Source organism: Halichoeres trimaculatus, unplaced genomic scaffold (assembly GCF_033239565.1).
Source record: "Halichoeres trimaculatus isolate MK-OKI-2021-1 unplaced genomic scaffold, fHalTri1.1 fHalTri1_scaffold_6, whole genome shotgun sequence".
Taxonomy (NCBI): domain Eukaryota; kingdom Metazoa; phylum Chordata; class Actinopteri; order Labriformes; family Labridae; genus Halichoeres; species Halichoeres trimaculatus.
The window spans coordinates 24,506,831-24,534,329 of NW_027437184.1; the positions used below are offsets into that span (position 1 = coordinate 24,506,831).

The 27,499-nt window shown below is 39.9% G+C and overlaps 2 protein-coding genes across 4 annotated transcripts in view; one reads left to right on the plus strand and one right to left on the minus strand.

Moving 5' to 3' along the window:
- gabrb4 (gamma-aminobutyric acid type A receptor subunit beta4) overlaps positions 1-27,499 on the minus strand; it is a 354,886-nt gene that overhangs the window by 235,807 nt on the left and 91,580 nt on the right. The gene's annotated exons all lie outside the window — the stretch shown is intronic.
- The window catches only part of gabra3 (gamma-aminobutyric acid type A receptor subunit alpha3), a 167,335-nt gene that overhangs the window by 57,663 nt on the left and 82,173 nt on the right, over positions 1-27,499 (plus strand). For all 3 annotated transcript variants that reach the window (XM_074672399.1, XM_074672401.1, XM_074672400.1), the window contains one exon: positions 23,858-23,979. In XM_074672399.1, coding sequence (XP_074528500.1) covers positions 23,858-23,979 — 122 coding nt within the window. The remainder of the gene's footprint in view (positions 1-23,857; positions 23,980-27,499) is intronic.

The following is a 27,499-nucleotide window of genomic DNA, read 5'->3' on the forward strand; positions in this document are numbered from 1 at the left end:
TTCCACAAAAAACTGGCACGACCCTTTTCTAATCCACACACCTGAGATGTTCCCAGACATGCTGTCTGTCCCCGCACCGAGGGTCTCAGTGCCTAAAAGAAGCTGCAGCGCTTGGTGTAATGTTTTAAAGCATATCCAACATTAAAAAACATTCTTTTATTTTGGTTCACCATCTGTTGTGTTTTATGTTTCACTCTGTTGTTTCTCTCCCAACCTGTGATATATTAAAAAAGGTGTCAGACAACAGAGCTGCACACTATAACTTTATATCAAATCAAGACACTATCAGTCAACAGTGTGTGTGCTCAGCTGTTCTCGTAAGTATCAAACAAGTGTCCATCTTCTGACGCTTATCCGGGGTTGGGTCGCGGGTGCAGCAGCCTAAGCAGGGAAGCCCAGACTTCCCTCTCCCTAGCTACTTCTTCCAGCTCTTCTCAGAGGATCCCAAGACGTTCCCAGGCCAGCCGAGAGATGTAGTCTCCCCCAGTGCCTTGGGTCTGCCCCAGGGTCTTCTCCCTGTGGGACATGCCCTCACCAGGGAGGCGTCCGGGAGGCATCCGTACCAGATGCCCGAGCCACCTCATCTGGCTCCTCTCAACTTGGAGCAGCAGCGGTTCTTTGGGTCTCTACCCAAAGCTCATGACCATAGGTGAGGGTGGAAACAAAGATCGACCGGTGAACAGAGAGCTTCGCCTCCCGGCTCAGCTCCCTCTTCACCACGACAGACCTGTGCAGAGTCCGCATTACTGCAGACGCTGCACCGATCCGCCTGTTGATCTCTCGCTCCATCCTTCCCTCACTCGTGAACAAGACCCCGAGATAACTAAACTCCTCCACTTTATTAAAAGTGTAATATTTATCATTTGAAATGATTGTGGTCATAATCTTGGTCAGTTATCAGTTGTCTTTATTTGATTTTATTTTGTTTTTGCTTATTTAAACTGACTTTGGATGTAAAATTTGTAAACTCTGAATGGTTACATCATTCTGTCTGTGATATCAGTCACGTTTTCTGATAATGAGCAGGAGACAGTTTCTGTCGCTGACTTTGGAGCGGTTTGATTCACATTTCTGACTAATGACAAAAGATGACACAGCAGATACTCAGTCTGAGAGCGTTTCTGTTCCCGTGTTTGGTGTGGTCCAATAATCAGCTGCAGATGAATTCATACACTGTATGGATTTCTTTCAAAGCTGACAACTTCATTAACAGGCTGGAAAAATGGTTTTGCAGCCTCAGTATAAACTCAGTGTTTATCATTTAGATGAGTTTGTCTTGGTAAAACAGACATGCAGCTCCTCAAACTGTACAGAACCTGTTGTACAGCGCTCCTTTACAGCAAGCATCAGTGTTTTGTTAAGATCACACAGTGATAGCACTTCCTTCACAGATTGTTGTTCCTGTTATATCACTTCACCTCAGACTGTCTCAGGTGGAGGTGTGATGTGCTGCACCCGGTTGTCATGTAGGTGAAAGGAAGTAATTTTTTTTCGTGTTATCCCAGTTGTTATTGGGTAAACGTGTGAGCACAATGATTAGCATGAGTTGATGTTCTCTTGCTATTTAAAGGAACTTTTTTTAAAATCAAATCTCATCTTACCAAATCTCATTTGGTAAAATGTTGAATTGTTGTGAGTTTAAGAATGGATATACACAGTGAGCATTTTGGAGTAAGAAAGCAGTCAAACTCACAGTAAATGATGTTAATATGAGGATTTGACTTACTGGCAACTCCACCAAGACTTGACAAGGATTTTCCTTTGTCGACTTTGGGTGAATTCCAATTCCTCCCTTAACCCTCAATCTTAACCCTCAATCTCAAAAATGCGTGATACCGCTAAGTGCCAGTGCTGTCCCGATTCTCAGAATGTTAAGTCAAGGGACAAGTTCGAGGGCTGTACGGCTTAAATTGAGATTTTCTGGCACCACCCTTGGGAGTAAGGGCTACCCAGAATGTATTGCGTATTTCCACCAGCTTCACCGCAACCAACATGGCGTCCAAAGTGGCAAAAAGAACGAGCTACAAATTTAGTATTTTCGGCAATGTGAAATAGAAATACCATTGTATCATCTTATTTAAGCCCTCTTCATGGATTATTGACCTCATTGTTGCATAACTTTCATTTTATTTGACGATGTTTCGTTCATCACCTAAAGTTACGGTAGCGGAGATGGATGGAACATTTTGTCCGTATTTTGCATGAAAATACAGCACATCTAACGATTACGGGCCGGCAGACGAAACAGAGGGACACATGGAGTATATAAATGGGTCCTGCACACTGTATAGCAACAGAGGACTGACATATATTCTACTGTGTTTAGCTAATTTTACTAAGATAAACAGAGCGGTCGTTTCTCTCTGTCAGGCTACAAGAAACCTGCAGAAAAAAACCCATCGGTGGTAGCTGTTTCTGGCTCATGATAAAACTGACAGGGTTAACATTGCTAATATGAAAAATAATAAACAATGTTGTCCCTATGTCACTTCAGGAACTACAGAAATGGCTTCTTCTTCTTCTTCTTAATTTATTTAAATTGGCAGACTGAATGCAGCTTGGGCAGAGTGCTGCCCCCACAGCCTGAAGACATAACTGCATTTAAGGGGTGTCCCATTTGTAAGTCACGAAATAGCCCTTAATCCTTGGTTTTGAGTGTCACTGAGATTGAGGGTTGAAAATGAGGGTTAAGATTGAGGGTTAAGGGAGGAATTGAAATTCATCCCTAGACTCAGACTCAACTTGAACGCTAAATACTCAGTGCAGACACATTGCTCAGCAATTCTGCTACAACATAGCACATAACCAGCATTTAAAGCAAGTACTTGCATGATATTGATGTTCTAAAGTAACTAATGTCCTTATCCTTTAAGCAAAACATATATATATATATATATATATATATATATATATATATATATATATATATATATATATATATATATATATATATATATATATTTTACTGATTGAGGTAAGGTTAAGGTTAAGGTTTTGTGTCAGTTGAGTGGTTGTGAGCCAGTTTGATCCAGAAAACAGAGACAAGGTTCCATTCTGCAACTTGCTTAAAGTATTGATAAACAGCCTCATAGTACAGAAACATGGTGGTCTGTGCTTGTTTACATACTGGTAGGGAGTATTATAGCATCATGGAGAAACAATTAACCTTAAACAACAAAGACACTAACTCAACTATCCAACCGTAACTTGTGAAAGCAACACCTTCTAATTGATAAGACAACCTTTAATCAATAAGTGGACTAAATGTCCCGACAAAAAAACATCTTGAATCAAGGTAAAGGTGCAGGGTTACAACAGTAAAGAAGTGTTAAAATATTAAAGCCTTTTGTATAAGTTATGTTTCCATCACATAGGTTCCTCCATCCCCATCATTGCGACAAACTAAGGCTCCACTGTGTTCAATCTGTTCTCTAAGTTGGTGTGAGTCCTGTACTTGTGTGTCTGTGTGTATAGAAGGTCATCTGAATGTCCTGGATGTCGCAGTATGGCTGGCATGCTGTAGCCCGCTGTGACTGACACAGGTAGCTGCTGACACGCTTCCTCACTGCAGAGGATATGCTCTTTACACTTTTCGACAATTAAGGACGAAAACCTTATCATCTTAAAATCAACGCTTTTTAAACTCCATCTTATACATTAAGTAAATCACTTCCTTTGTCTGCTTACCTTTTCAGTAATAGACACCAGCTTGAACACTAACATTTAGATCTTTTGACACATTGATGTACAGTGTTTTTCAGCTGGTGTTTGCAGAAAAAAGTCAGAAATCAAGTCGATAGAAGCAAAGAGATCAGAGAAGAGAGAATAGACGTTGAGATGGAAAGTAGTAAAAGGACAGGACTGCTGTCTAGTTTCGAGCTATAGCAAGGAGGGGCTCCACTATATTTATCCCCCTTTTTTGTGTTACAGAGGCCCAAACTCTGACATACATGCTGCCTGGACAGATGGGGATGCATATGCTTCCTGTTAAACCTGTGAGACACTGTACTCTCTGAGTGTCCTTTACCTGTGGCTTTGAATCACAAATCAAGGCAATATAGAAAGGAATTTAAACTCAAAAGCCTTGATTTGTGGCAACAGGGAGTGTCGTAAAGCCAGGATTTATGAGCAGACTTGAAACAATAAACTCAGACCACTCCTATTAGATATATTGGTTTCTGTTCATGTTGTTGCTCCAGCTGTAAAATGCTGCATTCCTCTAAAAAATTAACAGGGTTTTGGATTAAAGTAGACAAAGATCTGCCTTTACATCACCAAAGTTTGAATTAGTTTTAACACAGATTTCATCAGGCCTCATGGGAAATTATTCACTACCACATCTCTCTTAAAACAGTCAGGTAATGCTCAACCTGAAGAGGCACATGGAGTGGAAGAGCATGCTTAGAGCTGGAAATGGTAACGTCATTGCTTCTGATGCAGGTGACTGTGCCTCTCTAATCCCTGATGGTGTCACTGCTGCATGTGACACTGAGAGGCCGGGAAAGTAGGTTGCTGTCACAACTCTTGATATCACACATTTCAGATCATATCTGGATGTTAGATAATTTCCTGCTGCGGGGAGCCTGTTGTCTTATCCAGCTGATTTACACGTGGTCCTGAGAATTAGAGGTCGGTTTCCTCTTTCAAAACGCCCTCTATCTCAGATTTGATGCATTAAATTAAATGTATCCCTGCAGTGACACCTTGCTAAGGACCTTCATGGAGCCTGGATTGCATTTTCATTTCTGGTAGAGTTGAAACGGTTGGTTATAATGTTGTAATTGGGCAATGAACTTTCCCGACCTAGCACTCATTATTTATGAAATAACATTTCCCCAGTTTTTTAAATGTGTGTGTGTGTGTGAGTCTTCAGCAATCGGCCTTCATTTTGCAGTCAGAAGAGACAGCAGAAAGACACTCCCTGGCCCCTCGCCGACCTTGGTTGTCATAGCAGTGAATTAAGCGCTAGTTAAAGATCAAGGACAACACAAGAGGCGAAAACTGTTAAAATCCAAGATCAAGTAAGGCAGAGGCTTTTACAGGGATGGACTGGGGAATTGAGGTTGTGTGTGGGAGGAGGCTGAATGTGGATGGAATAGAAAGAAGACCACAGTGCAGGAAAGGAAGGGCCAGTTAAAGTGAATGATGCTGCTACAAATGATTCTGTAAGTTCAACTTCCCTTCAGTCGATAGATACGAGTCCTATTAGAATACTGTCACCTCAGATCATCTCTCAGAGGCTGCCTTTACGCAAACCCTACATGCACGTTTATCTTACCTTACCAAACAAAACTTCTATACAGAGCTGAGTCTGCAAAGTGCAGCAAGTAATTATTGAACCGTCCTCCACAAACAGTCACAGATAGCATCTTTTCTCCCGACACCATCAAGCAGAGGGCACAGAAAAGCAGTGTTGGACGATTTGTTGCCAGTACCAGCTGGAAATTAACATTTTCCGATTGATTTTATTCTCTTCCTCTGGTTTCACTGTCTGAACGCACAGTTCCTGTTAAACACAGTCTCCCACTCCTGGCCTCTAATGGTGATCAATGGGCCAAAGAGACCTCCACCTCTCGCTTTAACTGGGAGTGTTAAACAGATGGAGGAGAGGACATTGTTGCCATGGCTGCACCGGTACTGGAGAACTATTGAAAACCTTTTCCCAGGTTGAAATAATTTCAGCAGAGCTGTTTTTTCAAGACAAGAAAGCCAATGCAAATCTCTGGACACCGTCTGAAATGTTTGTAACAGTCTGTTCACTCCAGTCAATACAATGGATAAAAGAAGGCGGCACGCAGGAAGGAAATGTTCCCAAAGGACACAAAACCTAACTCGGCATAAACTCCAAACACACAGAGCAAAGTGTGTTCAGTGGGGGTTGTTTGGGCATTGGCTAGAAATGTCCCTCAGGAGCTTTGCTGCAAGAAGTGTGCCAGGCAGGGCCAAGTGGGAGAAGACCCGAGGTTGGACCCAGAAAATGGGAGGAAGTCATGGATCAATGTTTGGATGTTGTAGAGCTACAGTTCTGTAATGGATATGTTGTTCAGACCCTGAAAACATGATGTGAAACACAAACAGTGCTGCACAGTCATGTTGACAGTTCCCTTATTCTGCTCAAAACAGCAACTTCTAGTGTTGAAAATAAGCTAATGTGGAGGTAAAACAAATTTCAGCTCCTTAAGTCACAAAAGCATAGGACTCTCTTTAGCTTTACACTTCTAATCCAGAATCAAACCTGTTTACAGCCTGGTACAAAACAAGAGTTTTGGGGAGTTTACTTATTTAGTTGTTGTCTGTAGAGCAGGTGAACATTTCCACATTGATACGAGTTCCTCATAAGTTTGGGTACAGCTGTGTTGATGGGTAAAGTTGAAGCACTGGAGCTGTTGTGGGGAGGCTATAATTTCCAACTTATTTGGTTTTGGATCCCTCAAAAGTTAAGTTGAGCCAGCATTTCTTATAGGCACCACCACTGCGGTACATAAAAAATCTTCCCAGAAACCAAAGGACTCATCAGTATCTGTAAATATTGTTTATGATTTTTTTTTTTTTGTTCCCAGGCTACATAACACAAAATAATGAAATGGTTTCATCGCATTGCTTGTTCAGCAGAGGACGACAGAAGTCTTCTATTTGCAGAAATGTAAGATCACAGCATTAATCACATGGTTATTCAAGATTTTTTTTTTTAATCTTTTCCAGAAATTTTGGATTAAGCTGAATAAAGTGTGAAAAGGTGTGCTCCTGTAATTAACTAACTTGACTTGTTTCATGAGGTCACTTTTTTATCCTGCAGCTCCTGAATGTTAAATATCTGAGGCAGTCTGAAATAATCTGATTAAATCCTCTCTGTACAAACAGCAGGGCACACTTTCATTATAAGCTGAAGAAAAGAGCTCAGAGGGGGCACCATCGGAGGCCAGAGCTAAAGTCGACCAATTAAGATCTGAGTGAAGAACTGTGGTTAATCCTGTGAATGTGCTGCGACTCTGTTTCCTGTACAGTGTAGCTATGGCTGACTTAAATTTCCCACAGAGAGGTTTTACTTAAGAAATGTGATGATTTTCCTTTCATAAGACATTAGAGCCACACCTGTGATAAAGAGAAAACAAAATAAAGCTGATGAGACCGGCTTCAGAATGAATCTAAATTACTGCGAGTGTTGACTGTTAAACACAGACACACACACATAGGACATGACTGACAGTTAGCAGAAATACATTCCTCGCATGCTGCAAATAGCATGATGTTCAAAAGCAAAAGCAACGCTCATATGGAAAAAGGTTTTACTTAAGGCAATGGATGAATGAAGGATGACTGAAACAGAGCTGGCTGCAGTCACTGGCATCATGTTTTATATGAAGTGTCAAGTCAAACAGGTGGAAGGGAAAAGTTTTAAGTTTTCAAGTTGAAAAATGAAATGTGAACAAATTTTCACCAACAGGTTGGATATGCCCGTCAAACTCTGAAAAGTGCAGATGCATTTACTGCCTCATCTGGATATCTTTTATACCAATTTTACAGTACTTTAGATCTGTACATTCAACGAATAAGCTTAGAAACATACATAGTGTTTCATCTCAGTAAAATTAAACCAGTGAATCAACCATTTTTTTTCTACTGTGCAAAATCACACCAAATGATATACAAAATTTTAACTACTTTTAAACCAATGTGCAGTAAATAGATGCATTTATCCTACTCTTCTTATTCTAAGGAGTACTTTGCCATTTTGCCTCATCAGATATCAAGACGTCCTTTTAAATGCTGTCCATATTAATCCTAACAATATGGCAACATGGCAATATAACTGTTACCTGTGACCATATACATCTCTTAATATCTTTTTTATGATTCACAGAGTGAGTCTAAAAATACGAAGCCTATGCAAAAGTGTTAAAATCTGCAGTTCCATGAGCATCTGCTTCAGGCTGGCTGCAGAAACTCCAGAAACCATACAAAAACAAGGCCAACAGGGACAATCTACAGCAAAAATAAACATGTTTACAACCTGGTTTGAAAACATGTTGGGATCTACGTAGGTCATTTTTTCATCGGCCCACACTGAACAGGAGGTTAATCTTTTTAAAGCTTCTTATTTTCAAAGGTATTTTGATATATATATATATATATATATACACATTTATTTATTTATTTATTTATTTATCATTATATATTTATTATATATTTATTTATATATATATAGATAGATAGATAGATAGATAGATAGATAGATAGATAGATAGATAGATAGATAGATAGATAGATAGATAGATAGATATTGATATATATATATTGATAGATATATTTATACATGAAATCCCAATATCTACACCTTTATGTCAAATTCATTGTCACTTTTCTCTCTAAAAGTAAATAACACTGGGGTCTCAAACAGGCCTCAACTGTCAGGCTGTGATTAATAAAGGGATCACCAACATCATTAGGATTCATCCCCAGGGAAGCACTAATGTCTGCACAAAATCCAATCCAGTTCAACCAGTGGCTGCTGAGACATTTTGGATTGCTGGTTTTGCAGTTTAGCTTTGTTAGCGCTTCTTTATCCATATTCACATGTGATGAAATAAAATGAGGAACAAAGGTTTCAGTGCAGCTCTCCTTGGACCATGGATTGACAGTGGACAGAATAAGGTGCAAAGTCGATGAAAGGAACTATATGAGACATTTTGTCCTCAGTTTCAGACTGTAGATATGACAGTTATCTCTGGAGTCGACTGCATGCCAGATTCTCCCCTGTGTGTACTATCTGCTCACAACAGGCACGTGAAAGACACTGCGAGAAGCACACAAAGAAAAATCAGTCATATTGTAAAGGCTTTGAATGATACAAGGAATCCATGCAGTGAGACAATGAGCTGCATAAAGCACAGCTGCATAACATTATCAATATATTGTGGGGAGACAGGAGAGAAAGTGAGTGGGAGGATCTGGAGAGAAAGATTAGTTAAGTTTTAAAGGTTAACTAATGCATGAATTCAGCCCTGGAATTTGCTATTTATTAATCAGAATGTGCTAATTAGACATCACCACCTCCTTGCCATTTCCCCCTCCTCCGGGATTTAGATGACAGGAAGATGGAATTTAATACTTCTTTCCACACGTGTAATAAATAAACTAGTGCCCCCATAAACACAGTCAAGAAAAGTCATCAGCTTCCAATACATCTTCTCTACAGAGCTCCCAGCAGCCTCTCTAATCCCCCCTTCATTCGATTTCGGCCGCCTGTGGAGCAGAGCGGCAAGACAGTTCAGTGAGTGCGATGTCTAGGCACTTTGGTGGTGGATGGATATCAGGGTTCTTATCAGTCATCCGCCGCTCACACATCCCTGCAGAGGAAGTCATGCAGGCTCAAAGAGAGAGACAAGTTGGTTGGGTGATGTCAGGGCATTTCCTGAGGTGCCCACTTTGAATTCAAGATGCATAAGCAGCCGCAGCCAAATGTTTGTTTGGGTGGGAATAAATCAGAGAGGCTGTTTCCCTCTATCGCTCTCTTTCACTAAGCTACGTGTGAAATACTCTCCACTTCCCCAAACATATACAGACTTATCTGAACAGAAGTGACAAAAAACAACAAAATAAGAACAGCAGATCACAGATAGACTCTTTTTTTGTCTGTTCTGTCCTGGTCAAACTAAGCACCTATATTACCCACATTGCATCTGAACTGTAAACAGGTGGTGCAAAAATTCAGTGTGTCAATTTTTTTCCACCACATAACTTTTGAGTTTTTGAAGCCTGTGTTTTGAGAGGATTCAAAAGCCCTGTTTCCACCAAGAGGTTCAGTTCAGTTCATCTTAGCACGGCATGCATATTACGGCGTTTACAATTACTAATCCCGGAACAGACCCCCAAATAACCGAGACGGGCAGTCGCACTTTTTGGCAATTTTTGGCACTTTTTGTCACTTCCCGTACAACGGTGGCTGTATTTCTTCTGGCAGCACAAAGTCTTCTCTGAAACAAAGCTTGATTGCACTTTGTATCAAAGAGCTACATGCCAATCACAAAGAAGACGAAATGCTGGATGTCTTCCATGCTCTTTGTTTACTGTGTTATGTTTTTCTTCTTCGTTGGATTTCTTAGTGGGGTACGTTGTGTCTCGCTGCTATGGCGTCACACTAATATGTGACTGATGCCAACCCATACCAAACCGTACTGATCTAAACCAGACTGCTTGGTGGAAATGGGGCTGAGCCAGAACCTTAAGGGATGATCCTTTGTGGACTTTGTAGGTCAGACATGGTCCGTCCTTTCTGCCCCCTGGTAAAAGTCTACCTCTGCCATGGTACTGACAGTTCTTCAATCCAACTTTTCTGACCACCTCCCGGTGAAAATGCTAAAGTTCATTAATTTAAACTCAGGATTGATCTCACACTGTCTGAAATGCTGCTCCAGCTGCCTCCTTCAAACAGTAATCCATCAGTGTAATGAAGTGAAACTCCTCCATGGGAAATTTCAGCTGGATGTAGAGGTATTATGCAGGTATGAGCAGCAGCAGATTCACCAGCTTAAGCACAGTTCTTCACTCAGATCCTAATTAGCCGACTCTTGTTCAGGTGCCCCCTCTGAGCTCTGTCTTTAGATAATAATGAAAGTATGCCCTGCTGTTTGTACAGAGAGGATTTAATCACATTACTTCATACTGCTTCAGATATTTAACATCCAGGAGCTGCAGGATAAAAGAAGTGACCTCATGAAGCAGGTCGAATCACTCACTGAGCAGAGCACAACTGTAGGTTTACAATTACTCCCCCTCACTCAAACCTTTCTGCCATCACTCAGCCGGCTCATGAAACACCTTCATCTCCCTGTTGCCCAAACAGCCCTCATTACAGCTCACTTTCCCTCCAGCTTCCCCGCTCTGCCTACAGCGCCTGGCTGGCAGCAAGCACACAGAACCTCCAGAGACCACCACTACATCTCTTCCCCCGCCAAGTCGGCCATCTTTCACCTGTCAGGCCGGTTCAGTGCTCTAACCTTGGATCAAATCCAGTCCACTCACTCAGTGGCTGCTTGTCACACCAACACTGGCTGCTCAGCTCACATTCATTTACACCTGCATTTAAACCTGATTCACATTTACAGTCACAAAACAAACAGGAGACTACTAATCTCCATAACACCGGGCACTAAATGACCTGCAACTTCCATCATCAAGAACTGCTTCCAAATAGATCCAGCTATCAAGATCATTTGCCTTTATCCTCATCGATTTTCTTACCAGAGCCGTCCACTTAGTTCCACATACCTTCAGAGCAATAGCTTCACATCAACAACCAGGGAGTCTGGGTAATAATCATGAAGGACGGGAGACATGTTGACGCAGAAGCATCAGTGTGACTGTGAGACCAGTGTTTCACTTAAAAGAGTGACTGTTTAATCTGGAGGATTAGCATTCACGTACAATTCATGCTACACATCATTGACTGAAAGCACCAAAGTAGAGATAAACTAAAGCATCCAAGAAGTTTTAAGAAAGAGAAAGTTGGAAAGGTTGGATTTTAGATAACACATTTATAAAACTTGAATATTTAGTTTTGAGTAACTCCATCAATTTTTCATATTTTACAGATTTTAATCATTGGAGATGCCCCTCATCAAAGGCCTTGAATTGATGTAGTGTTTTTTAACCTTGTAAACATATTTAATAATGAGTTTAATACTTTAAACTCTCTGATCTGTTTTCTGTCTCCAATCAGAGGAGACCTGTTGCAAATCTGCCGTAGAATTTGAATTGAGAAAAAAAGAGAGAAGGACTTTTGCCAAACATTGGTTAAAAAAATCAACTTTCTTTACATTTGAGGAGAAATATTTTGATATGAAGTTGTCAGATTGTTCAAATGCTTTCGCTAGAGTCTAAAGAGCTGCTCCTTGAAATCCTTGCCATGTGTGTACACCAAGCAGTCTTAAAATCTAAAATAAATCTTTAATGCTAACACTCTCATTCAAATTGTGCAGGTTAAATATGTCATTTTAGTAGCAGTAGCATTGCAGAGTTTGGCCCTGTGGTTTAGATATTTGAATGTGCACCTTCAGAAACCCTCTTTGGGTTACCTTTGAACACTGTCACTGCTCCATTAAGTCACAGAGAGTGGGGACTTGCCACAGAGAGAAGCATGAGTTGTCTGGTTGTTTGTAAAATGTCAGACTTTGGTGGATAACTGCAGCAGAGAAGACACACAGAAAACGGTTTAGAGAAGTCCGTCGTGGTTTGTTGCCCGAGGCAACTAGTGACCCTGGTAAATAAAAAGCAAAACCAGCAGAAGTTACTCAAAGAGTTGAGTAAATAATAAATCTGCTTCGCTGGAGGTGTCAGAGACAGATGTTCAACAGTGACTAATTTCTAAGTCATCTCACTAACTTGTCTAAAGGTAAAAAAGAAAACAAACAAAAAAAAATGCTCAAGAAGCAGAATTTAAGGACAATTTATGTAAAACTACTAAACACAGGGTCATGGTCTGCTATAAATAGAGCTGACCATACCCAATGTGGCACGCTGAGTGAGCTTTAATATAACGTATGGTTTACATACACTTGCAAAAAAATCAATTAGCTTTGTTTTTAAAACAAGAGATAGCATGCCACCAATTAACGCTAGTGCTGCATGACTTGGTAAAATTATACAACTAGAAAAGCAGTCAGAGAGCGCAGACCTCCACCAAGCATATTGTAATTGTCACCAACACGTTAGTCCTACTTTAATGTTATACTCCCTTTCAGCAGACTGTCTGCTACAATTAGGTGTTAGTTGCAGGTTTGTACCATAATTTGTTACCTGACAGTGTTGAAGATTACAGTGACCCAGTACATATTTCATATTCCTGGTCTTAGTATCTTTAATATTTGCAGGATCTGGACTATACTTTTACATCTGTCAGAAATGATGATGACCTTGTCTTGTATTGTTTCGCAAAGCAATCTGACCGTTTATCTTGGAGTTATATACACATATGGTGAAAACGGCCCTATCTCACAATGATAAAGAATCCTTAAAAGAAAAAGTCCTGGATCCAGATGGTGATCCAGATCATCTCCAAAATTTAATCACTTCTTCCTTATATTATTTTGAACATTTCCTAAAAATTTCATCAAAATTAGTTTGTTGCTTTTTGAGTTTCATTGTTCACAAACAAACTTTCCAAAAAACAAAACCTCCTTGGTGGAGGTAATTATGATAATTTTGTACAATATTGTGATTATAATAAATATCAGTCTACTTTGTTATTAAGTGACACACATAGGTTATTGTTTGATGTGAAAATGTACTCTCAGTTAACAAAAAACAAGTATTTTTCATACATTCTGAGTTTTAAAGCACAACCAAATAAAGCTTGCACAGAATTATTTTTTGGTTGACTGCAGCATTGTTTAGTTAAATTTTTTTATGCTTTGTTTTAGTCTTGTTTTGTTTTCATCATTTATTTTATTACCATTATTATCGTTTAAGCTGTATTCTGTTAAACCTGTATTTTTAACACTAAGCAAGCGTAAATGCTATTAATCATAGTTTGAGCTTACATAATTCATGTCACTCTTCATGAGTCAGTGCCCTCATACCTTGTCACAGGTATTTGATGTTGCTTTGCCCATCAACGGATGGATTAATGCCTAACAGTGGCTTAAGCTTGTAACCCTCTACTCGTGGACTACAATAACAGAAAATGTCAGGTAGAATCCAGTGAAGGTTTTCATCATAAATATTTACCTATAATTAAAGAGGGGGTATTGTGCTTTTGGGGGTGTTAAAACAGTACCTTTGGTACCTCTGTAGTAGCTTAAAAAATCCCTATTTTCTCAGACAGTGTTAAAGAACTCTTGTACTTTCAGTCTCTGTTTCTTTAAGGCTCCCTGCTCCACAAGTCACCTCCCCTCTGATTTTCTAGCCTGCCAGAGGCCTGTCAGGGGTAGAGCTATGGACAAACCTTGGTGTTTGAGATCCACCCCACAAGGTGTCATCAACCAGTTAGTAGGCTTGTACCATGACCTCATCATTTCAGCAAGATCTCACTCTACTTTAAACAGACGGATAATAGAATTTTTAAACAATATAAACACAATCAGGTTTGAATATCTGAATGTTTAGTATGAACATCCAGCATTGCTACTTTACACCAATGTTTAAAATGTGTTACGGCATAAAAGTATTTTTTTATGCTTGGATGTAGTTATACACTATAAACTGTATTTAATGTTAAGATACTTTAAATGGATGTTAAATGGTATTTGTAAGGGAGCTAATCGGTAAAAAATGAAAAACAACACCACTAAAGCAGCAAAGTTACACAGGTGTTTTAACATCTGGTTGATCAAACTTTTTCTCTCTAGCTTCAGACAGATCGAGCCATCCACTCACAGTCCTTTATGCAGCTGACAATTTGACCTGTTAAAGCAGGAAAAACAAGAGTTGTAGCATTATTGATTAATACTGCATTCACAGAAAGTGTTTGAGTAAACCATTCAGTGACTCACAGTGGGCCAGGAACCCTGCAGGTATTGTATTATTAATGTTATAACACCTACACCTGTGTATGAATGTCAACAGCCACAACTACACCTTTTTACAGCCACACGTGCAACTCCGTGGAGGATGATGGCACACATCTTTAAGCTACATACATGAGGAGACCTCTGCAGCTCAGTCATGAAGCCTCACACAGCATTGTTGCATTTGACTGAGTGCATCATCAAACACGCACTATTCACTTTTAAGCATCAGGCTTCAAATCCACAGATCCCACGGAGAATAACGCAACAAGACAGTATGGCAGGTATTAAAAATTCAGTATATTTGTGTGGCAAACCCATGACTGAAACGAATATTGAACATGTGCCACAGTCAGTATCTCAGTGAAACGACAGCAGGGAGAGAAAGTCGTGGGTTTGGTGTGTGTTCAGTGTTCACACCTACAGTCACTTTACCTTTTTTGCTTGTTACGCAACGCCTTACCTTTGGGAAAGATTATAAAAACTAAGAGAAAATGTCATTTTTTGAAGCAGTTTGTTCTCCTGAAAGATTATTTTTCTGCATGTGAGAAGTTCACAGCTAAAAGGACTGTTCTGTCCTCCTTTTTTCTCTCATTAGGTATTTATATGTATTTGTGTGGAGACTGTGTGTATAATGACGGGGGACTGAGGAAGTCAAACAAGCGGCTGCATGATTATAAAATCTGTGTGTTTAACAAAGAAAAAAAGTTGAATTAAGCCGGAATGGCCCATTTCTTTTTCTCATCAGGGAATTAAACAGCTGCCTGACACAGGAAGACGTTGAGGTGTGTGTGTATGTGAGTGTGTGAGAGACACAGAAAGGAGGAGAGTGCTTCAGTAAGAGCACACAGATGCTCCACACCACACGAGGACTTTGTTTTTGTGAAGTGGATATTTCAGTGTGTTGCAGACACTGTGGGAACAGTTTCTCAGGGACTAAAGGTTTCTCATTAATTTTTGAGTTTGTACTGTTGCTGTGGGAGAGGCCACAGAGGCTTTTTGTTTGATATATGATTCATGTTAAGTGAGATATTACCTATCGCGGTCAAACACATCGCAGCACTTTCCAAAGCTTTTTGTATTTGGTGTTTTTGTACCTTCAAACATGCAGGACTGTCACTTTTTGATAAGGTGCGTGAATGAAGAGCCAGAAGTGTGTACTCCACTCGAATATTTATGAGTACACCATTCTTCTGTCATATTTCTACATATTTTTGGCAGAGCTTAATTATACAGTTAGGTACCCGTTTGACAAGCAGAATATATCAGACCGTGCACCGCTCAATGAGGTGCAAATTGTGAGCTCAGTGTTTAAAAAGCTCGCTCTCAGAGGAGCGCTCTTAGAGACACAGAGCAGAAAATATCTGAGATCATTTTGCTAATCATGGGAACTCTCCTCTTTAAGCTGCATAAGATTTCAGGCACGGTTGAGTGGAAAGTATGCTTAACAATCCCCCAAATCCTTCTCCAGTAGCCTCTTTGTTTGTTTCTATCCTAACAGCAGAGAAAAGTGAATAAAAGCATCCTAACTTTCGAAAACGCAAACTCTGTCCTCATTCTCAATTCTGCACCAGACAGTGTTCGCTTTCTTGTTTAAACTTTAAATCTGCTCTTTATTGCTTTTTCACAACCAACAGCTGCTGCCTTAGCCCTCTAAGTTCCTTTTGTCTCCTGAGTTAGTGTTGTTAATAATCCAAAAAGAACATCTTTGGATTACTCTACAGATGTTGCAGACACCTCATCTGACTCACTGTTTTGTCCGAGGTTGGTTTTGCTCACACTTCAGAGTGTGTGGATGAGAAACATCACAGTTGTCAGGCAAAGAAAGACTGAAAAGGGGAGCATCAGCCAAGAGGTATTAGACATAGAAGTTCATAATCAATCCTGGATTAAGTGTTGAGGATTATCTATTCTAAAATTTTAAGCATCATAAACTAGGTTCCCAGTATTTCACACTGTGGTGATGGGAATAATAACTTAATACTCATATGGTGTGAGAACTTTATTTTGTTTTGTTGTTGCTTCGTTTTTTATCAGACTGAACAGCTTCTGGTGTGGACACTTTTCTCTTCACCAGTCGACATTTGTAACTCTTAACTCCAGTCAAGCAGTAGGGGTAGGAGAAAAAAAAGATTTATGGTAGTGTCAGATTTTATTTTTTTATTTTTATTGTTTTTTTAAAGTCATTTTGGGGTATTTTTTGTGCCTTGAATTGGATAGGTGAGAGGACAGGCCAGAGATTGAATTTGAACCCAGGCCACTTGCGCTACGGCGAATCTCATGGAGCACGACCATAGACTGTATGGTGGTAAAACGTGGTAAAACGTGGACGTAGTCTCGCCGACGTCGCCCATCTGTTTCTGAAACGGAAAATGAAGCACATCAGCTACCACAGCCATATTGGTAGTGGCAAGGGTTCCGCATACAGCTGTATGACACCCCTCAGTCACATGACCTGTGCTGTAGAGCCCGATGGGCCGATTAATCGGTTGGGCCGATTATGCCTGTCACGGATTAATCAACATCAGCCAAAATGTAGCTGATTATAAAAATTTTTGCTCCACGGAGATTCTGTCCCTCCTGCTCATGTGGGTTTGTGTATTGGGCTGCACACTGCCCGAGTGCCCGCCCCCTCCGTCCACCATTATGTAATGTTAGACTATAGAACAGTGTTTTAACGTTGTTTAAGTTGCTCACTGTGTGTTTACATTTTTTTTTATGCTAACTGTGTTTAAAGTTTTACTTATTTATTTAAGGTGTTTACAGTTTGACTTCTTTATTTATAATGGTGTTTACAGATTGTTCTTATTTATCATTGGTTTACGCTACAGTTCTTATGTTGACAGTTTTATAATTAAAGTTCCTTGTTTTAATTTAATAGTGTTCTGTCTCTGTCTTGAATCATATGGGTATTATAATGATTTGTGATTATACACAGTATATATACCGTGTATATCAATGAATTTAGTATATATATCAGCCGACAAATTGGATATCGGTTGATATATTGGATATCGGCTTTTTTTGGCCCCCAGTATCAGTATCGGCATCGGGCCCCAAAAATCCTATATCGGTCGGGCTCTACTGTGCTGTGCCTCTGATTGGGCAAGCTTGCGATCTTAATATCCTCTAAACAGCCAAGTAAGAAAAAAAATTCACCCCCTGTACAGTGAATGTCGACAGTAAAATTAGCAACTCACACAGGAGGCGTTTTTTGAACCAGGCTGTAAATAGGTTAATTTCTGCTTTGAAAACAGTTTTTTTTTGGCTTGGTGTGTACGTGACTCCCGGTACTTCAAGAGCCAGCCTCAAGCGGACACTCCAGAAACAGCAGATTTTAGCACTTCCACATTGTCTCATATTCTTAGATCGGAGGTTGCCGCTAGAGCGCGACCTAGACCACCAGTCTATCCTCTCTCCAAAGTATTGGGAATTTTTGTTTCCCTGATTAAATCCTAAAAACTGACTCGCATGCAATGTGGATTTTTGGGCTCCTTATATAGTCTGTAGACATCATTGTTCGACTTTTTCACTCAGTCTTGTAACAAAAAAAGCAAACTTAAAATCAAAAAAATTAAAAAAATAAAAAAACTGAAGAATTGCAACTTAAATACAATCAGCACCCCAAAAATGTTAAAATAATCGAATTAGAAGAAAATCATATTGTCCCAGCCCTATTGGCCAGCACCATTGATTTCAGGACGTAGCTGTGTTGTTTTCCACTTTGCACATATGAACTTTTGTTTTGTGATATAATTCATAGCTCCTCCTGACAAGGTTTGGCCCCAAAATTCAAAGAGTCACACAGATGTATAAAATCCTGTCTGTTTTGGGAGATCTTTCACAGGAAAGTTGAAACTGTCTTCTTTCCTATTTTTCCAATGTGTTCAGCATATTCCACTGTGTTCACTTGTCAGTGCAGCTCTTTCTAGTACTATCTTTTTCAACATATGGTGTTTGAAAACCTGCTCCCTGTATGGCAGTTGAGCTTTCCGCTGATATAACAGTTGTGAGGTAAGGACCCATTACCCTTAACCATTTCCTCTGAAGTCACACACACTCGCCTCACTGGTCACCTGTTGAGGAATCTTTAAAGCCAAAACAGTGCTCCAGAGAGTTTATTTACCTGATGGTTTTCCACTGTTTTCTTTAAATGCATGATCATGACCCAATTAGGGAGAAAAGCTGTTAAAAAGCAGCACCGCTGAACCTTTCTGCTTCGCTTTGTACCCAGCAGGATTTGTGGTGACAAGTCGAGATTGCATACAGGCCAGTTTATCACCCAGAGCCTTCCACTACAGTAAAGCAATGCTGCTGTAATGTGTGCAGCATTTGGTTTGGCATTTACGTGGCTGCGTTTATCCACGATAAGCTTTAGCTAGAAAATGGACCTTAAGGTAAAACAACATCTTGCATTTCAAACTGATATGTTACATGCAGCCTTCCTTTAGTTTACAAATGGTATTAAACAAGGAATTTAGCCATTAAATATCATGCCACGTCTCTTTGCTGATCGGTCCTTTGCATAGACATCTATCGCGCTGCCCTTTACCCGTCTCCTGTTCGACTCACTGTGACACTTAGTTAACATTTTCCTCAACAAAGGCTCTTTTGATCCGTGTGCTGTAAACGTCTTCGTCATAATCTGACCTGGTGACAGAAATAGCCACACTGAAAGAGTCATTTTATAACAGTCTTGTTCCTGATCGCCTGCCATGATGTTTTGAGTTATGTAGATGCATCAGTGTTGAACTGAGGCTGTTTCATAACCAGAGAAAAAAATCCACACAGTGACGCTCAGAAAGGAAGATTCAGTCTAAGAATATCCGAAAAACAACTGTTTACAGTGCTTTAACAAAGAAAACAAGTCAAAAACAAGAAGAGGAGAGGTTGCAGGGAAAGACTGCATTATCAAGTAGAAATAACTGCATTAAAAACTTAACATGAAATACTAGCAGCAGATGTCCTGATAAAAATAAAAGCATTTGTTTTCTTCCCCTTCTTTTTTGGCTTCTGGATATTCTTATTTATTCTACCACACACAGCTGGAACATGAGGGAACCATGATGCTTAGCTGATATTTATTTATCACCCACACATGCCCACATAATAGCCACTTAGCTGGGCTCCAGTCATTCGCCTGAATTCTTCAAAACAGGCTCTGTTTCCTGTATGCATGTAAGCATGTTATTTTGAAATCCTCAACATCTTTTAAATGACACACGATAGTAAACACTTTTGAGTCAGTGACCTCTAAGAGATACACAGTCTTTAAACAGACGGGATGTGGATGTAATGATGAGTTACTGAAAGTCAGAGCATGCCACAAAGCGTCCCAACATGAAACTCAGATTTTTGAAAATCACTTCGGTGGTGCTGTGCGATGTGTCCAATCAAAGCTATAATCTGAAACCCAGTTTGGCTGAGACACATTTCAAAAAATACAGCTCGGGGTAGTGGGGTAGGACGAGGCAGGACCATGGGCAGGAAGGTGCGTAGCAGGGGAGACAGGGGATTGGATGGACTCACGCACAAACCTAAAACAAGGGGGACGGCGGTTCGGATCGGTCAATTATTATGTCGTTTTGCAGCTGATTTAATGAATGGGTTTTTTTCATTCTTTTTGCTTTTATAGCGTAGAGTGGAACATCAGACCATAACAGCCTCATTAACAGTGTTATTAATAATTACCAAGCTTTCAAATCATAGACCATAGCTTTAATGGTCAGCAGCCTTGCTGTTTAGAAATACAAAATGTTGTCCCACAAGGGTCCATTATGGGTCCTCAGTTATTCATAGTTGATCTCAAGAAATAATGTAGACATTAGGGATGTCCCGTTCATGTCTTTTTGCTCACGATCCGATTCCGATTTTTTTATTTTGAGTATCTGCCAGTCCCGATATTTTCCGATCCGATCTTTCAGCAAAACATTAGGAAAAAAGAAAAGAAAAAAAACTCCTACAAGTTGTCCTTTGAGTTTTTTTATGTGATTAAAATGAAGGTATCATTCTAGCCAACATGGATATAGCTTTTTTCCTCCACTTAGTGCAGCATTGGATCAACAAAATGAAAACAAAGCTTCTCAGTGGTGCACCACAAGATTACCTTGTATGTGTGTGACAATAAGGTTGCAGTTTCATTGTTTGCAATTTTGTTGCACTGGTTATAATGACAAATAAAGTTCTATGCTAAGATGAATGATGATGTGCTATTATACACGTTTTAATTAAAAACAAGAGCTAAGGCCCCAGGCTTCTTCTGATTCCCTCTTCCCCGATCTCCAATCATTAAAAATGCCACGATCAGCCCAGATTCCAATCACATGATCGCATCGGGACATCCCTAGTAGACATGTTACAAAGTTTTTGCTCTTATTTTTGTGTCCTGCAATCTTACTACGCTGCCACTACCAAGTGGAAACTTAATGTCTGCTGCTGTCTGCTGACAGTGACAGGAGTTTACAGGTTGTTATGTTAATCAGCCAGCTGCCACCAGGAACTGATGTAACCAGGGCATCCTAACATTACTTTGACTTTGTCGATAACATAATCTTTTATACAGTGTTTTCTCTGCTGGGTAGCTACATTTGAGCTGCATGTAATCATAATAAACCATCTGCACTAGCAAAAAACAAACAAACAAAAAAAAAAAAACAGAACAAAACTCAACACAAACAGTCTGTGATGATTGAAGAACACAGCTGTCGACTCAGTTAATTTGCTAAAGGAATAAATTTATCACATATGAAAGGCAGGTGGTCATTTTCCTCCTCTTCTTTATAATGAAATCAGGCTGTTGTAACAAAAATTAAGTTATTTGAGCTAGCCAAACATGCAAAATATTCAGCTTTTTTTAGAAAAAAAAGTTTCAATACAAAATAAAAGCTGTCACTAAGGCTGTTTGTCTTCTTGTTACGTTTGGTGCACTTTTTAAATCAATAATTTTACCCTGCTGGTTTTCTTGATGTACACACTACCTTATCCTTCGTAAAAATGTTAAACTCAGTGTACGATTCCATCTTCAACTTTGTATCTGGTTGAGGTTTCTCCACAGAGCATTGCACTTTGTGTGACAGAAACTTGTTTTTTTCTCATTCAAAATCAGGATGTTTTTAACCAAAGCTGCAGGATCAGAGCATCTGAAACATTTAGAAGACTTTTCTGTGAATCTTTTATGCTGTTGTCTCCCATGCATACCTGCGTTAGAATTAAAGTGAATTAAATTGAAACAAATTGATAAAAATAAAGCCAGAGCTCTTTGATCTGCTCGAAGTTTAATCCTCACCGATGAGCACAATACCATGTGTCTGAGACTAAGTGTATGGAGATGGGGGCTGATTGTTGACGGGGTTACTTGGATATTATAGGGCAGTTCCTCGGGGGATTTAGGTTTAATTAAAGATTCACTCATTAACTCATCAGTGCTCCACCTACAGTATAGTGGCCTTTTCATCTCACCACTATATTGCTCTATGGGGGATTGTGGGCCATGTAAATTAATAAGCAGTAGCTGATAGCATATGATGAATTCTCTGGTGAAACTGTGTTAAGTATTTACATCATGTGTGGAAATTCACCGTATTGGACCAACGCCATTCTGTAAATAAGAGGGCTTAACACCTCTGCTTTAGATCTATAACCAGAGAGCTGTACAGCACTCATCACTGAATTCTATGTGACAAGGAGGCATCTATCACTCCTATCTCGAGATCTCGGACTGGACTCTAATTAATTCCTGTTAAATAACTTGACTAATCTGGACCTCTACTAACTGTCTGATGCTCCCAGTCATGTGGGTTTACTATGAACCTGAAATTGCATTTCAGTGTTGTTGTTTTTTGCTCCAAATACGCTGAATTTGTCTCAACTAGACCCATCAAACCACAACTTGATTGATTGCTGAACTTTTAGTACTTTTATGTGATATACTAGATATGCAAATCTGCTCTTACTTCTCTGCTCTTGTTATATGTTGCTTTGGACAAAAGTGTCTGCTTAATGAAATCGTAGAATTGTAGAAATGTATAATTTAAAAAAACAATATTATATTGCAGTTAAATAATTTCAAGACCACATTTATGCTATATAGTAAGTAGTTCTTATCAGTGCCTTTAGTTTGGGATCGAATGACTGAGCCAGTGGTAGTGGTGACAGCTAAACAGTGATAAGTTGTGGAAAATCCATGAACTGGAACCAGTCCAGTCAAAAATTGGAACAAGACCTACACAAGACATGCTGAAATGATGAGGTTCTCTCAAAAGGATCTCTTATCTGGTACATGACACGTTGGAGAGGTGGGCCTCAAACACAAAGGTCTGGCCATGGTCTGCAAGTATTTCAGACAGAGGCTGGAAAAATGGTTTCTAAAACACCAGTGTGCCAAAAATAGGGATTTGTTTTGAGCTATAAATCATGGACAGCTACTACAGGGGTAGCAGAGGGACAGTACAAAGCCTAAAAAGCACAATACCCACTCTTTAAGCAAGTACTGAGGCAAACTTTGTTGATAAAGTCTCATCAAAGGGTTTTGTTGGCAGAGGCAGGACAAAGTCACAGCAGCTTAACTACAGAGCACCACAAAGACCAAAACAGCATCCTAAATAAGGAGGCAGAAAAAGAAAGGAGATAAATGGGAACGTTACTCCTAATCTCTCCATGATTGAGGTCCTGATAGTCCAAGTAAAAACACATTTTCTGTCATTTCTGTTGGACAATTCAAGTTGATTACCTCAAACTATCTCATCTCAGTGTGAAATTGTCCTCACTGTAGCTCCCTTTGATTTGTTTTTGTTGTTTTAATTGTTCATCTTTTTTGTGTCTGGACATCACTGCAAATTAGGAACACCTCGGGATCTTTGAGGTTTTTATGGAGGTTGATGATGATGATGACAATGATGGTGCAGTAAAAACATAACACAGAAGTGTTGGACTCAAAAAGAAACATGACTGTTGGGTAAGTTTAGATGTTATTATGGAATAGAAATATCTTATGAAAAGAACTGAATTTTTCAAAAATATTGAATTCAAAACAATTTATGTTCAGGCTTTGTACCACAGCCATCAGTTACAACTGGATGGCCACAGATAACCTCGCTGATGGGAACAGAGAATCATTATTTCATAATTTAGTTGCATTAAAAGCTGCTCAAATTGTCTGACTAATGAGTCATCAGTACATCCATTTCCAATGTTCTGTGTATACTATTGAAGTACATCTGTTATAAATAAAGACTAGGCTTTTACATCTGTGCTCGCTAAATTTACCTGAGTATTACAATATATCAATGTCCTCTCACATTAAATACATTTTCCATCTTATGACTCTATCGCTCTGTCTCTGTCTCCTCCTGCAGGGCGGTCGGTGGACACAGAGAACCGTTGCCAGATGATAGCAAAGACAATATCACCATTTTCACCCGAATCCTCGACAGGCTGTTGGATGGATACGACAACAGGCTACGCCCGGGGCTGGGAGGTAAGAAGGTCTACGGCTTGTGTTAGTAAACCTCAGACTGAACTGGAAAAGAACACTTTCAGACTGTTTCAGTCATAGACTCCTAATTAAAACTGTATGTGTTCACTGAAGCTAAAAGATTCAGAGCTCCCCCTACTGACTGGCTGCAGTATGGGTTAAAAAAGTAGTTGTGTTTTTAAAATTAAGAAATGTATTCCTCTGAACTAAGACCATATTCCAGCTGCTGATGCCAATATAAAAACACAATTAGATGACTGGTTGATTCTATAGACGTAAACCAGTATCTTGTGTATTTTTTTCAAGTGTCTAAACCTCCGATCCTGGGTCACCAGCTACTCACTCTGAACTCTCCTACTACTAGTAGTCATACAGGTGGCACACTAGCACCAGGACTGCTCAGCTCGGGTCACTGTTGTCGGAAGTCTTCCTTCCCTTGAGTTGAAGTCTTTGTTCAGTCATGCCCAAATGGCAAATCAGCACATATGTCAGGGAAAAGCCCTATAATTGATGCCTTTTCATCCAAATATTCACCCCCCCAAGGACAGCAAACTGCATCACAGCGAACACACATGCTCAAGCAGGCTCTGCCGTTCCTCAGCCAGCCAGCTGGAACACTCCTTTCTGCTCCGCTGCTCACTGCTGGAGCCACGAGCGAGGCTACCAGGCTGCAGACCCACCAGGCCGTATGACCTGGACTCCATGGCAGCAACCAGAGAGAAGAGGCAGGCACAAGACGCTAATGTCACATTGTGCCTTTGAGCTGCAGAGCTTCACATCCAAAGGCAAGGAGATGAGGTGGTCTGAGCTGCCTGTGAGGCTTTCCCTTTGTAGTCCAGTGACTCTGGGTGCAGACCTGTGAGCTGCAGTGAAACAGAGCAGGCTTCTACACCAATTACATTTGGCTGAAAAGGCTGACTGAAGAGCTTAACACAGGGCTAGAGGTGCAGTTTTTTAACTTGTTATAATGTAATTAAAGGCCCTTTATGATATAGTTTCTCACTTTTTCATACACTGACTTTCCAAATTATAAACTGTCAGGTGGTTTTCATTTGGCTAATTCCCTGAGCAGTAATATGGCCACATTTAAATGATTCATTTCTTCTTCCTATCATTTTTCCTCTTCAAAACATGATTAAAGAGCACTTCCAAAGTGCAGACCCTCAACAAGGCCATTAGTCTGGTCTTTTACTTCAGAAAATATATCCAATGATATGTAGTGTGCTTCCAATTTGCATAAACTGAGATTTATTTCAAATGTAGTACTACCGAGATGAACATTTTCAATTACCATAAAGCTCAGAGTGCTTTCAATATTTGTTGAGGCATCCAAAAAAGGAGAGCTTCTTCCAATTCGGTGCAACCCATACACCAGTTTACCATGCAGGAACAGGTAAACTGTGTCACAGGATTTCATTGGGAAAACTGTGCTGGATACAAAGTAAGGTTGAGACATTAAGCAGCACCACTTTTAACAGCTTTCCTACTTTATGTCATAGTCATGTCATGTGGTTAAGGAGACTGTGAAGATTAGGAAAAAACTGCAGGAAGTTCGTACTGTAGCCAAAATATAGTGAGGTAAAGAAGAACAACTCACACTAATATAGATACAAAAACAGTCTAGGTGTGTCGTATGGGGTCAGACTAGAGCTGGCCCAAGGCATAAGTGAATTAAGTACCTGCTTAGTGCCCCACAGCCACTAGGGGTCCCCCAATACCAATTAACGAAACAATACTAAAAAAATCTATTTTTTTATTTTTTGTGTTTATGAGTGATGGTACAATCAACAACATATTATTGGCTATAACACAATTTTATGTCAACAGAGTGCTGCTGATGATGTAGGGCTAGTGATTCTGACTGACTGGCCGGTAGTGTGAGCGTCCTGCCGTGCAGTGAACACTGCACACTGCACATTGAAAGCGCAGGTAGTTAACACAAAACATGAAAAATGACTTGCCCTTAAAGGACAGAGAGAAGAAACAGAGAGAAAGAGGAAGATGAGGGGGAAAAAACACCAGGATAAAAGGATGTTTGCATGTCTTAGTAAAGGAATGTTTATCAAAGAAATTTGTGTAGCCAGTAATAGCAAATCAGCTAGGTAGTTAAAAACAAGAGAGAATTTCTTTTGCTTGGCCAGTTAAATAGCTTAAAATCATGCTAACCTCTTAGTATTTGTGTAAATTTGAGTTGATTCTCCCAGGTTGGCCTTGTATTTTTTGGCTGTTTTTTTATTTTTTATTTATTTATTGATTGATTGATTGATTTTTTTTTGGGGGGGCGGGGGCTTCAAAGCAAAAATAGAGGACCCCAAATCAAATTTTGCTTAGGGCCCCATGGAGGCCTAGGCCAGCTCTGTGTCAGACCAAATGAACCTTCTAGGCTCACCCTACAGGTTCAATTGAATTTAAAAAAAAATATATATATATATATATATATATATATATATATATATATATATATATATATATATCCATAATTGGAATGATGGAATATTTTGATGTATATTAATTATACCTTGTGATTTTAGGTAAGGATATGTAACATATGCATTTAGCACAAGTACAAACAATCTCAAACATTAGATAGAGCTTTGTCGTATCGAGTCAACAGTGCACTTGTGATCTCTTTGTAAAGCTGGAAAGCGATTTAGTTTTTGACGAGGATCCACTGCACCTAAGACATCAAATTTCTGTTTATCCTGAAGTAAAATAAAAAAAGGAACAAAAAATTCTTCATTTTATTCCCCCGTGAGAATCAAAATCCCCCAGCAGTTGGTTTAACACTTTGGGCTTAAAAAGAAGAACACTCAACCTGCACCATGCACATCAGTAGGGGCTCTTTCTCAGTCGAGGTTAAGGGCTTCCACAAGATCACAAACAAGATGGCCACTCTGGCTCTTGCTGGTCACACCCCGGTCCAGCTCCCACCATCAATCGAGCAGAATAAGTCCCATGAGGCCGTCTCCGACACACAGACTGATGGAAAGTGGAGAACATTTAATTTCATTTCCAGCAGCCTCTATTAGCTCGGCCCATGCTCCAGTGCACCGTTGTAAACAAAAACAGGGCGACTCATTCTGCTCCCTCGCCTCTGTCTGCCATGCAAACTGCTGACTGGGTGTTGTGATAATCACGTATTTGTGCGAGCTATTTGTGTCACAGGAATGATTAATGTGGAAGTGGATCTCCGTTCTCATGGGGGCCCTTTGCCAAAAGGATGGGAGACTTCACCTGTGGGTGGTCGCTCAGATCTGGGACACGGTTAGAGCCTACGGTCTATTCACTTTTGGAGAAAAGCCTCATCAGTCTCAGGTTGTTGCACCGCTGGGAGCAGCTATTTGTCTCACCGATGGCCCTGAAGTCGTCTTCACACATTCAGCCCAGAGGAGCTGATTCAGCCCACAGTGAGGAGGGCAAAACTTGATCCGTCACGACTTTTAATATTCTGCTCCACTCAGAGCTATATTCAGCTCCTTTGTGAAGTATCCAGAAACAATTTGTCCACAGCTGCTGATGACAT